The following is an 11,031-nucleotide window of genomic DNA, read 5'->3' as shown; positions in this document are numbered from 1 at the left end:
AACAAGTGACTATCAGCACCCTAGAACTAGTATTCCCCAGCCCTGCCTCAGGGACACTCACAGCTGTGGGGCTGCATGTCTGGGCCACAGGTGACATGCTATCCTGCGTGAGTTTGTTGAAGGCCTCTGGATAAAGAAGCTGAGATGCAGATCCCAGGAGGACTGCAACAGAACAGAGCCCAGTAACTGAGCTGAACAGGAGGATGCCTGGAGAGTGGACCAGCAGGATGGGAGGAGCAGGTGGTTCCCAATGCATCCACTCTCAGAAGCCACACCGCAGCAGCTGGACACTCTTCCTGGGCACCTACTCTTCCAGTTAGAAACCTTGGACCCTGCAGTGCCTTCACACAAATCTCCACAGCAGTCCCGGGAGCTCAGATGGCCTGCCAGCTAGCCCTAGACCCTGTGCCGGTCCACGGGCTGCTCTGGGCACATGCTCGTCAGCTGCTGTCAGCACATACTAGGTCTCCTTTAAGGCTTCCACACACTTACCAGGTTGTATATGTCCTGTGGATTTCCCAGTGGCTCACCTGTCTCAGGAGGGGGACTGATCTTCTGAACCTTTCCAGAAGTCTTCAGACTGTCACTCGGAAACCTCGGTGGGTGGTAAACAGAGATAATCAGCATTAGGGACCAGGAGGCCATCTGCCCTCCTGATGCCCAGCATTCTCAGCAGGGGCAGAGCTGCTCACCGGATGTGGACATAGTGGTCATGCCAGCTCTCTCCCTTTGGCACCGGGAAGGCCATTTCACGAGGCACAGGAGTCACAGGAAGCTTTGCCCGCCGGGCCTCAGGGATGGTGATCGCTAAGACAACCAGGGTTACTCCAAATCTAGGAAAGTCTGACTAGCCTCCTCTCCCAGCACCAGGTGAGACACAATGCCAGACACCCACCAGTGTGTTGCCAGCTCACCAGCCCAGCTGCCCCGTCCCTACCCTGTGCTGCCTCCAGAGCTGAGAGGCCCTGGCTTTCAGCTGCACCAAGCGTTTAGTGTCAAAGATAGCATGACACACAGGCATGAACCTAGGGTGTTAGAGGATCTACACACACGGGGAGGAAGCAGACACGCAGACTAAGGCATGTGGCGTGGCCTCACCAGGGTCGAAGCACAGATCACTAGTGTAGAGATTCCTGACTAGCAGGCTGGCACACAGCCTGATACTCTTGAGGTGGCCATAGCGCCGGCTCAGATAGACGAGTAGGATGTCCCGGAGGTCAAGCTGCAGGCAAGTCCAGCGGGCACCAGGAGGGGCAATGCCTGCCGTGTCTGTGTGACAGGTACCCCAGGTCAGCACCCACACTCGGCAGACCACTTCCACGTCTGTGAGCCTGTGACTCTCCCAGCTGTCTCTCAGGCCACACAGCCTGAGCTTTCAGCCAAATCGGGCCTGTACCACCTGGCTCTAGGCATCAGGCTACCCCTCACAGAACAGAACAGAATCCATCCCACCCCACACATTACCTCTATCAGATGTCCTGGCCTGGAAAAGGAAGGGGAACTGAAGCCATGTGGCAGAGGACTTAAACTCTTTAAAGAGGTTAGAGAAAGACACACGGATGACCTGGCCGTCCTGTGTGGCAGAGAGAGGCAGTTAGGAGGGGGCAGCAGTGAACTGAACCCTCTAGTGCACTGGTAGGAGGGGTAAACTGTGAACTCAGCACATGGGAATCTGCACCTCAGTGGACACGTCCAGGTGGATCACGAAGTGCTTAGTGGGCAGGGGCCTGAAGAGCACATAGAGGTACCGCCCCGTCAGCCCCAGGGACTGTGAACTGGTTCTGGGGAGCTGGATGTAATTGCTGGCGGAGATGGAGCCCCGGATGCGGTACACAGTGCTCTTCAAGACTTTATCCTGGGGAAAGAGAAGAGTTCAAGCCACCACGCAGAGCTAAGGCTCCCAAGCACTGATGGGGCGGTGGAAGAAGGAAGACCCCGGCCAGTACCATCACCACTGCCACATCGCCTTCCTTGCTGGACCGCTTCCACTCATCCACCCGGAAGTGTCTGAAGACATTGAGGAATGGGTGCTGCCATGCTGCCAAGGGAGGGAGGCGTGGAGGCTGAGCCCTGGGCCTGGCCCCAGAGACCCAGGGGTCCCATAGGAGACACAGAAAGTAGGCTGCGGGCTGGACAGAGGGGACCGCACCCCAGGGGAGCCTAAGCACCCCACCCCAGTGGCACCGGGCTGCGGAGACCCCCCTCAGGTGGGCCTCACAACAGCACCCCACAACAGCACCTCACCTCACCTCACCTCACCTCAGTACCTCACCTCACCTCAGCACCTCACCTCACCTCAGCACCTCACCTCACCTCAGCACCTCACCTCACCTCACCTCAGCACCTCACCTCACCTCACCTCAGCACCTCACCTCACCTCACCTCAGCACCTCACCTCACCTCAGCACCTCACCTCACCTCAGCACCTCACCTCACCTCAGCACCTCACCTCACCTCACCTCACCTCAGCACCTCACCTCACCTCACCTCACCTCAGCACCTCACCTCAGCACCTCACCTCACCTCAGCACCTCACCTCACCTCACCTCAGCACCTCACCTCACCTCAGCACCTCACCTCAGCACCTCACCTCACCTCACCTCAGCACCTCACCTCACCTCAGCACCTCACCTCACCTCAGCACCTCACCTCACCTCACCTCACCTCAGCACCTCACCTCAGCACCTCACCTCACCTCACCTCACCTCAGCACCTCACCTCACCTCAGCACCTCACCTCACCTCACCTCACCTCAGCACCTCACCTCACCTCACCTCAGCACCTCACCTCACCTCACCTCACCTCACCTCACCTCAGCACCTCACCTCACCTCACCTCACCTCACCTCAGCACCTCACCTCACCTCACCTCACCTCAGCACCTCACCTCACCTCACCTCACCTCACCTCACCTCAGCACCTCACCTCACCTCACCTCACCTCAGCACCTCACCTCACCTCACCTCAGCACCTCACCTCACCTCAGCACCTCACCTCACCTCACCTCAGCACCTCACCTCACCTCACCTCACCTCAGCACCTCACCTCACCTCACCTCACCTCAGCACCTCACCTCACCTCAGCACCTCACCTCACCTCAGCACCTCACCTCACCTCAGCGCCCCATCTCAGGACCCCACCTCAGGGGGGCCGGGCCGACTCGGGTCTCCCGCGAACCCCGAAGGCGGCGGGGCCTCCGCACCGCAGAGCCCGCAGCGGCCCGGCGCCCGGCGGGGGTCGGCTCGCAGGCGAGGCCCCGGCCCCTCGGCGTCCGCCCCGGGAGCGGAAGCTCGCGTCCTCACCTCGCGCCATGGCGTCGCCGCTCGAGCTTCCCGCCCGGCGGACGCGCGCCCCACGCACGGCACGCAGAGCGGCGCTTAGCCGCGGTCTCCTGGCAACAGCGCGTCACTTCCGCCGCCACGGCGGCGCCCGGGGCCCACGTGACCGCCTGGGCCCGAGGCTCCTCCTCCGCGGCCCCGCCCCCGGCCCCGCCCCCGGCCGCGCGTCGGCTCCGCCCGCCAGGCTCCCAAGGCCGGGGAGACACCGGCGCCTGCGCACTGCCACCGGGCCGGAGGCGTCCCAGCGCAGGCCTGGTGCCGCGGCCCTGGACCCCGCGGGGCCGGCCCTGCACCCCGCGCCTGTGTCCACACAGCTGTGCCCACACAGCTCCGGGCAGAGCGTGCCGCCGAGGCCGCAGCCCCAAGCCCAGGGGCGCGCCCGGCAGAGGGGCTGAGGACGAGCGCTGGACACGAGGCCCCCACGCACCCCATCAAGGCCACTCCAAAGACACTTTCTCAACTTTATTGGCCTGGCGCACGCCGTGTTAGCCCAGGGCCGGCCCCTGGCACAGAGAGGATTGAGGTCAAACAGGTTCAGCCCCTGGCCTTGGCAACTGAGACAGCTGAGCCAAGGGAACAACAGGTGCAAAAGTCCCAACGCTGGCACTTCAGGTGTGGCTGGCGTGGCGTCAGGCCACAGGCTGGCAGACGCCGTAGGCCTCTTCTGGCAAAGGTCTGCGAGGGCAGCATCCCGCCCAGGGCAGCTGCTACGAACAGTTGGTGATTCTCGCCAGGAACTGCTGCGCCCACCATTCATCCAGGTCAAGGGGCACAAAGTCTGCAGGAAGAGCAGAGGACTGGGTGCTGACGCTGCCTCCTCAATGCCTCAGCGTCCGCCCGCCGGAACTCAAGCTCAGCAAGCCCAGGAAGAGGTCAGGATGAAGAGCCCCCTCCCCAAACCCTTGGGGTGGAGCCTGGGCAGGCTCAGGTCAGGGTGAGCGGGGTGCAGGGCATGGGGGCTCACTCTGCAGCCGGGGGTCAGGGGTCCTTTCCACATACTGCACAGGCCTTGGCCCACTCTCACCGGCCAGGCCGCCATCCAGCTGTTGCTCCACCTGCTGCCATGCTGTGGGGGATGGGCAGCTGAGCCAGGCCCCTGGCACCTTGTCCCACCCCAGGACCTGGTGGCCACCCTGGAATCCAGCCCAGCACAGGGAGCAGAAAATGGGCAGAAAACCAAGGAATAAAACCCAGCCCTGAGGCTGCTGAAAGTCAGCCCACAGTGATAGAATCAAGGACCCTTCCCAGCAGCCTGAGCCACAGCCTCCAGCCCCTAATTACCTTCTGACACAAAGCGGACATTCTCCTCGTGTGCTAACGTGTAAGTCTCCTGGGGTACCTCCAAGGATGGAGGAGTGGCAAGGGGCCGCCGGCCATTGACACGGTTGAACACCAACCTTGGCCCTGGACTGTGGGAGGAGGAGGACACAGACCTGAGTGGTGCCTGCCAGATCAAGAGCTACACAGCTAAAGAGCAACCTTGGGCCGTGCCTGCTGCCCTAGACCAGGCCAAGTCTGGCGTCCCCTCATGCCACAGGGCAGCCCTGAGCTCAGACACTCAGCTCTCGCACAGTACCCAGCTCAAGGGAGGCCAGGGAGGGACTCCCAGATCTGCGTCCAGTACCCTCCACACTGCCCTGCTCCCCACTAGCTAAGCCTCCAGCAGCCCAGGTTCTGATCTCACCACCACCAAATCTCTGCTCCAACCCCACCCCTAAGCACAGCTCTTCCCAGTTGTCCACAGATGCACGTCCACCTCGATGACACCCCAGTATGGGAAAACTGACCAAACAAGGGCAAATGGCCTTTGCTCTTCCCGCTCCCTAGCTGCGCCCAGGTCCTACAGGGATGAACACGAAATGCTGGAAAGGGAAGGGCAGTCCCCAAGTGGGGAGAGCACAGCCCCGGCCCTCTCCCCACAGCAAGAGACAGACAGGACAAGGCAGGCGAGAGGACCCCAGTGCTGCCATACTGCATGTATGTCCAGAGGGGTGGCTGGGTCACGTCCAGACCGGCAGGCCCAGAGCAAGGCTCGGCGCCCCCTGGCAGTGGTAACTGGCCCTGCATTCATCAGGCCTGGGCCGGGGCCCGTGGAGGGAATGGGGCCGCACCTACAGCAGGAGGTGGGAGCCGGGGTCCTAGGCTGCACCTGCCACTCCGCCAGGCACTCGCGGTCCTGGCCGGCCTGCTCGCCTTCCTGGGCTCAGGGGCCCCTCGCCGGTCTGGGTTCCTCCTCAGGTGAGAAGGGCACTAAAATAAAGAGGAGGGTCTTGAGGGGCACAGGGTCTTGCCAGCCCTGCAGCTGGCAGGGTCTGGTGGCTGCAGAAACCACAGGGGCCACGGGCTCCTCCCAAACCTGCTCTCTCTGAGTACATGAAAGCTAACCCCCCCCCCAGCACACTGCTTTCAACCCCCTCACCCCTGAAGGCTTCACCTCCAGCAAAGCCTGCAGGTGGACATCAACTTTTTTTTTGTTGGTCCAGGGGCTTGAACTCTGGGCTGGGTGCTGTCCCTGAGCTCTTCAGTTCAAGGCAAGCACTCTATCACTTGATCCACAGCCCCACTTCTGGTTTTCTGGTGGTTAATTGGAGTCTCATGTACTTTCCTACCCAGGCTGGTTTTGAAACGCAATCCTCAGTTCTCAGCCTCCTGAGTAGCTAGGATTACAGGCGTGAGCCACCGATACCCAGCCAACTTTTAAAAAAGAAAGAGATCACAGCTAGGCACTGTGAATTGCAAGGGTTCAGGAAGTGACCCTGGAGCTGAAATGGGGCCCCAGTAGGTGTGGCATGGCTCTGCCCTGTCCCTGTTCCAGTCCCACTCACTCCAGCTCAGAGATTGTAGTTATGTAAGGCAAAGCTCTATGGGAGAAAGGGCACCCGCCCGTGTGTACCTGTACCCTTTACACACACTGTACCCTGTGGCCTAGCTGCACCCTGAACTCCCAGGATACTGCCTGCAAGCCAGCTCCAGCTCCAGCCACACTACCACCTCAAAAAAAAAAATTTTTTTTTTCAGCCTGGAACCTGGACTATGGGCCTGCCTGTGTCACATCAGGATTTAGCACTAGTTCTGATACCAAAGCCCATATCCCTAGTACCAGCTCCTCTGACCTGGCCCTGCTGGCCACAGCCCTGCCCTCTCCAAGGCGGCCTCCTCTGACCCTGTGCTGGTGGTCCAGCACCCTATCTGCCTCTGGGGCCAGGAGATCACATGGCCCCCGGTTATCTACCTGTCTCTATGCCACTGGAGGAGGATGTATCAGAAGCACAGGCCCAGCTGGGTCTGTTCACAATCACAGGTAGCACCCAGACCCAAGTGACCAGAAGAGGAGCCTGTTGATTACAGGTCAGGAGCTTTGGGAATCTGCCAAGTCCCAGCAGGAGGACAAAGAGACCTCCAGGTACACACCCACTCCTCCCAGGGCTGGGGGGCAGGTGCTACCAAGAAAAGGAAAGTGGAGGAAGGACTAGCAGGCAGTTTTAGGGTCCCCGAAGAAGCTCCCAATCCAGAGATAGGAGCCCTTGGTGTGGGGGCACAGTCTGTACTGCCCGGGTTGCCTGCTGGAGAGCTCCGGGTGCCCATGCCACATCGGCTTCCTGCAGGCCGGGGAAGACCCTGGGGACCCCTGTACTCCCCAGCCACTGAGGAGACCATCTTTCCTCCTCAAAACCACCCCGGAGTTTGTCACAAAGCGACCCTGGCTAAAGAATTTGATTTTGCCAGGTAAGAAATGGTGAGCAGCTGTGGACTAGCCCCATGATCCTTGCCTGGGGCTGACCACCTGCTGGTATGTGCCTCCCAGGGAAGGGGGCATAAGCTGGAGTGTGCAGAAGGTCCCTGTTTGCTCCCTTCCCAGAGGATCAAGCCCCAGCACCCCAGCTCGGCCCTGGAGGAAGACCCCTGCTCTGCCAGAACCAGTCTTCCTGCAGGCCCCTTACACCAGGCCTCCTGAGTGGCTGCTGAGGGCGGCCACTCCAACTCCCAGCCACCCTGGAGACCACCCGCCCTCAACTTGGAAACCTGCTCCTCACTGTGGCTGGCAGCCAGGGCCCTGGGGCTCCGCTGACAGAGGCAGGGCCGGGAGTCCAGCAAAGGAACCACAGAAATAAAACTTCTAGCCCTGGAGGAGGCCAGGGCTGAGCCCCCTGGGGGCACTGGCGGGGAGGGAGGGAGGGCGGGCTCCCCCAGGCCCGGGGCACTGCCGGGGAGGGAGGGCGGGCTCCCCAGGCCCTGGGCACTGCTGGGAGGGAGGGCGGGCTCCCCAGGCCCTGGGCACTGCTGGGAGGGAGGGCGGGCTCCCCAGGCCCTGGGCACTGCCGGGGAGGGAGGGCCGGAGGGAGGGAGGGGGGCGGGCGAGCACGTGCGGCTCTCCCGCAGAGCCCGGCCCGGAGACCTTGGGCCCTGGAGCGCGGCGTGGCCGGCGGGGTCCGGGCGCGCGGCCCAAGGTCGGGCGGCGGCGCGGCGGGCGCCGGGTCCCACCGACCTCCCCAAGGTCACCGTGGGCTGCGCTCACCTCGCCGGCGGCCAGGGCCCGGGCGGCGGCGGGGGCGGCGCGGCCTGCGGCGCCGGCGGCCGGCATTTCAGGAGCTCGCCGAGCCTGCTCTCCACCTGCTGCTGCGGGGGACCTGCGGGCGGGACGGCGGGTCAGGGGCGGGACGGGGCCCCGCGCCCACGCCCCCCCCCGCCTCCAGCCCCGGCCCCGCGTCCACTCCCGACCCGCGTCCAGCCCCGGCCCCGGCCCCGGCCCGCGTCCACCACAGCCCCAGCCCCGCGTCCACCCCCGACCCGCGTCCACTCCCGCCCCCGGCCCCAGCCCCGCGTCCACCCCCGGCCCGCGTCCACCCCCGACCCGCGTCCACCCCCGCCCCCGGCCCCAGCCCCGCGTCCACCCCCGGCCCGCGTCCACCCCCGGCCCGCGTCCACTCCCGCCCCCGGCCCCAGCCCCGCGTCCACCCCCGGCCCGCGTCCACCCCCGGCCCGCGTCCACCCCCGACCCGCGTCCACCCCCGACCCGCGTCCACCCCCGACCCCGGCCCCCGTCCACCCCCGGCCCGCGTCCACCCCCGGCCCCGCGTCCACTCCCGCCCCCGGCCCCAGCCCCGCGTCCACCCCCGGCCCGCGTCCACTCCCGCCCCCGGCCCCAGCCCCGCGTCCACCCCCGGCCCGCGTCCACTCCCGCCCCCGGCCCGCGCACCCGTGCGCCGCTGCGCCACCAGCTTGCTGGGCCCCTTGGTGATGGTGTACATGGTGCGGCGTCGCGCCCGCCGCCCGCCCCGCCAGAACCGGCGCCCGACGCCGGCCCAGCTCCGGCCCAGCTCGGCGCGGCGCGCGCGGCCCCTTTAAGCGCGGCGGAGGGGCGGGGCCGCGCACACGCCCCCCGGCCTTAAAGGGGCCGCGCCCGCCGGGAGGGCGCCCCAGACCTGCGCCGGCCTCCACCCCCACGAACGCTGAGCTCAGAGCCGGGGCCCAGCACGGGACACACCTGAGGAGGAAGAGCCGGGGCTGCGGGCCAGGAGAGGACAGGGGGGCTGGGCTGCGCCGGGCACATCTTCCTGCCAGCTCTAGAAAGAAAAGCACCCAGTCCAGGGCAGGGGAGGGACGGCCCCGGGGGCAGAGGAGCCTGCTCACCCACCTGCTCTCTCTCCCAGGCTACTCCAGAGACCCCAAGGGAAGCTTCTGCCCTGGGGACCCGGGCAGGGCTGCAGGACAATGGCCTTCCCTCCCCAGCTGCCCAGAGACCCGGACCTGTGACCCTGAGAGGAGAGACGGGGCTGGTGAGCCATGTGGAAAGGGCCTGCCCTGTCCTCGGCCCATTCTGCACCCAGGGAGTCAAGGCCTGAGCACATCTCTGGGGAAGAGCTATTCCTTGGCCAATCTGACCCGCCAGCACCGGAGGAAGCAGCAGGCCCTCCAAGGCCGGCATGGTCCTGAGTCATCCGTGTGCCGTGTGGCCTGGCCTTTCCCAGTGTCCTTGAGCATGCTCTTCATCTGCCTGGGAGGTAGGATGCCGTGAAGGGAGCCTGTGGCTAGAGGGCATATTCCCCAAAGGCTGGCGTCTGAGGGCTGGGGAAGGAGTTGATGAGAAAGGGAGAGAAGGGGTGTGTTGGGTCCTGGTGATCTGTTCAAGTGGATAAATTCATGTGGAAAGGTGCCCTCTGCCCGTCAAGCACACACACACACCTTCCACCCAGTGCGATCTAAATGAAGTGTGTGCAGGGGGTGCCTGCGCTGAGTGTGAGGCACTGGCAGCATGGAAGACGCTCTGAGTTTAGTCAGCATCTCACACGCACACTCACACGAGGCTGGGCACACACACTTGAAGCCTTTGTTTGGGCTACGTAGTTATCCTATCTTTAAAAATACAATATCAAGCCCCATGCGGCCAGTGGCTCACGCCTGTAATGCTAGCTACTCAGGAGGCTGAGATCTGAGGATGGAGGTTCAAAGCTGGCCCGGGCAGGAAAGTCCCTGATACTCTGATCTACAATAAACCAATCAGAAAACCAGAAGTGGCGCTGTGGCTCAAGTGGTAGAGCGCAGGCCTGGAGCTGAAGAGCGGAGGGGCAGCGCCCAGGCCCAGAGCTCAGGCCCCACCACCGACAAAAAAATAAATACATAAAAATTAAAAAATAAAACACCGGGGGAGGGGGAGGGGAGCCAAACTCAGCCCAGGCCTGACACGATTCCAACCGCAGCAACCGGAGCACCGACGGCGGCGCCGGGCCGGGCCCAGGTCCCCGGTGCCGGGCTCAGGCTGGACCCGCGGCGGCCAGCGTCCCGGGCCGGGCTCGGAGCCGGGTCTGGAGCCCTCTTCCACACCACTGGGAAGATGGGTCTTGGGCCCCGGCCATCGCAGGCCGGGGCGGGCGGGGGGCAGCTGGGAAGCCCGGGAAGCCCGGGAAGGCCGCGACGCGGGAAGGCGGCAGCGCCCGGCCTGGCCGCACCGGGCCGGGCCTCGGGCCCCCGGAGGCGCCCTGGGCGCTCCGGCCCGGCGCGGCCCTCGGCTCCCTACCGTGGGGACGTCCGGCCCGGCGCGGCCCTCGGCTCCCTACCGTGGGGACGTCCGGCCCGGCGCGGCCCTCCGGAGTCACCGAGAAACGCCGCGCGTCGCCGGCTGCGCCCCCCCCCCGGACCCCCCGGGCCCCGCTCCGCCCCGCTGGCTCGCCAGCGCTCACGCCGCCGCCCTTACCGCGGCCGGGCCGGACCCGCGCTCCCCTCTCCGCGCCTTCCTCCCCGGCCTCGGGCAGCGAGAGGCCCGGCTCCGGCCGGCGGCGCATGCGCGGGGGCCGCCTGCGAGCCCGCTTGCGTCACCGCACACCTCTTAGGCTTCTGGAACGGCCCGTGTCCCAACAGCGCCGCTGGTGTAGTGGTATCATGCAAGATTCCCATTCTTGCGACCCGGGTTCGATTCCCGGGCGGCGCAGTTTGTCTTTTGGTTTTCCCCACCCCGTGTTCAGTCTCAAGACTTAAACTTAACGTCCACAACCTGAGAACGGAAGGACGCAAGCCAGCTTCGCAGAGTGGGTGTGAGGAGAGGCTGGCGTGCTGCTGCGGCCGGCGAGGGCGGACGCTCGGCCCCGCCATCCCTGCGCGGCCCCGCCTCCAGCTGCTGGGAGCCCCTTCGGGGCGGCCCACGGCGCCCCCACGCGCCCCGCGCGGCGGAGGCCTACAATTCCCGACGTGCCCCGCGC

General features: G+C 65.0%; 2 protein-coding genes and 1 non-coding gene across 11 annotated transcripts in view; 1 reads left to right on the top strand and 2 right to left on the bottom strand.

Annotated features, from left to right (window-relative positions):
• Positions 1–3,348, bottom strand: part of LOC138825379 (WD repeat-containing protein 90-like) — an 18,352-nt gene extending 15,004 nt beyond the window's left edge. For 4 of the 5 annotated variants that reach the window (XM_070019838.1, XM_070019839.1, XM_070019842.1 and 1 more), the window contains exons 1-8: positions 3,302–3,348; positions 1,947–2,038; positions 1,679–1,855; positions 1,465–1,573; positions 1,099–1,269; positions 693–807; positions 531–595; positions 62–162 (exon numbers count right to left, since the gene is read on the bottom strand). In XM_070019838.1, the coding sequence (XP_069875939.1) occupies positions 62–162; positions 531–595; positions 693–807; positions 1,099–1,269; positions 1,465–1,573; positions 1,679–1,855; positions 1,947–2,038; positions 3,302–3,311 (840 nt within the window). In that variant the 5' untranslated portion in view covers positions 3,312–3,348. Of the gene's footprint in view, positions 1–61; positions 163–530; positions 596–692; positions 808–1,098; positions 1,270–1,464; positions 1,574–1,678; positions 1,856–1,946; positions 2,039–3,113; positions 3,172–3,301 lie in introns of those variants that run through there. The other variant, XM_070019841.1, reaches the window with a different exon arrangement.
• A 436-nt stretch (positions 3,349–3,784) lies between these two features.
• LOC138825393 (MAPK regulated corepressor interacting protein 2-like) lies at positions 3,785–10,744 on the bottom strand. Of its 5 annotated transcripts, none has more exons than XM_070019878.1 (7): positions 10,530–10,744; positions 8,973–9,093; positions 8,823–8,901; positions 7,854–7,965; positions 4,619–4,746; positions 4,302–4,403; positions 3,785–4,115 (listed from the first exon to the last, which is right to left on the bottom strand). In XM_070019878.1, the coding sequence occupies exons 1-7, from the start codon at positions 10,727–10,729 to the stop codon at positions 4,045–4,047; spliced, it is 813 nt and encodes a 270-aa protein (XP_069875979.1). In that variant the 5' UTR covers positions 10,730–10,744; the 3' UTR covers positions 3,785–4,044. The 5 variants fall into 5 exon arrangements, with proteins under 5 accessions (XP_069875979.1, XP_069875981.1, XP_069875980.1 ...); XM_070019880.1 differs by lacking the exon at positions 8,973–9,093 and adding an exon at positions 5,487–5,587 and having other exon boundaries at positions 10,530–10,632; XM_070019879.1 differs by lacking the exon at positions 4,302–4,403.
• On the top strand, positions 10,693–10,763 carry Trnag-ccc (transfer RNA glycine (anticodon CCC)). The gene has a single exon. It is a non-coding gene; the product is annotated as a tRNA-Gly (tRNA).
• The last annotated feature ends 268 nt before the right edge of the window (positions 10,764–11,031 follow it).

This window comes from Dipodomys merriami, unplaced genomic scaffold, assembly GCF_024711535.1.
Source record: "Dipodomys merriami isolate MVZ:Mamm:240054 unplaced genomic scaffold, mDipMer1.0.p SCAF_137, whole genome shotgun sequence".
Taxonomy (NCBI): Eukaryota; Metazoa; Chordata; class Mammalia; order Rodentia; family Heteromyidae; genus Dipodomys; species Dipodomys merriami.
This window is presented reverse-complemented; position numbering and strand designations above follow the sequence as displayed.

Coding starts and splice junctions, on each gene's coding strand:
- LOC138825393 (XM_070019878.1), bottom strand. CDS start 10,729: ATGGGAATCTTGCATGATACCACTACACCAGCGGCGCTGTTGGGACAC. Junction 8,902..8,972: donor TAGCCTGGGAGAGAGAGCAG/GTGGGTGAGCAG, acceptor TTTTCTTTCTAG/AGCTGGCAGGAAGATGTGCC. Junction 4,404..4,618: donor TGTCCGCTTTGTGTCAGAAG/GTAATTAGGGGC, acceptor CATCCCCCACAG/CATGGCAGCAGGTGGAGCAA.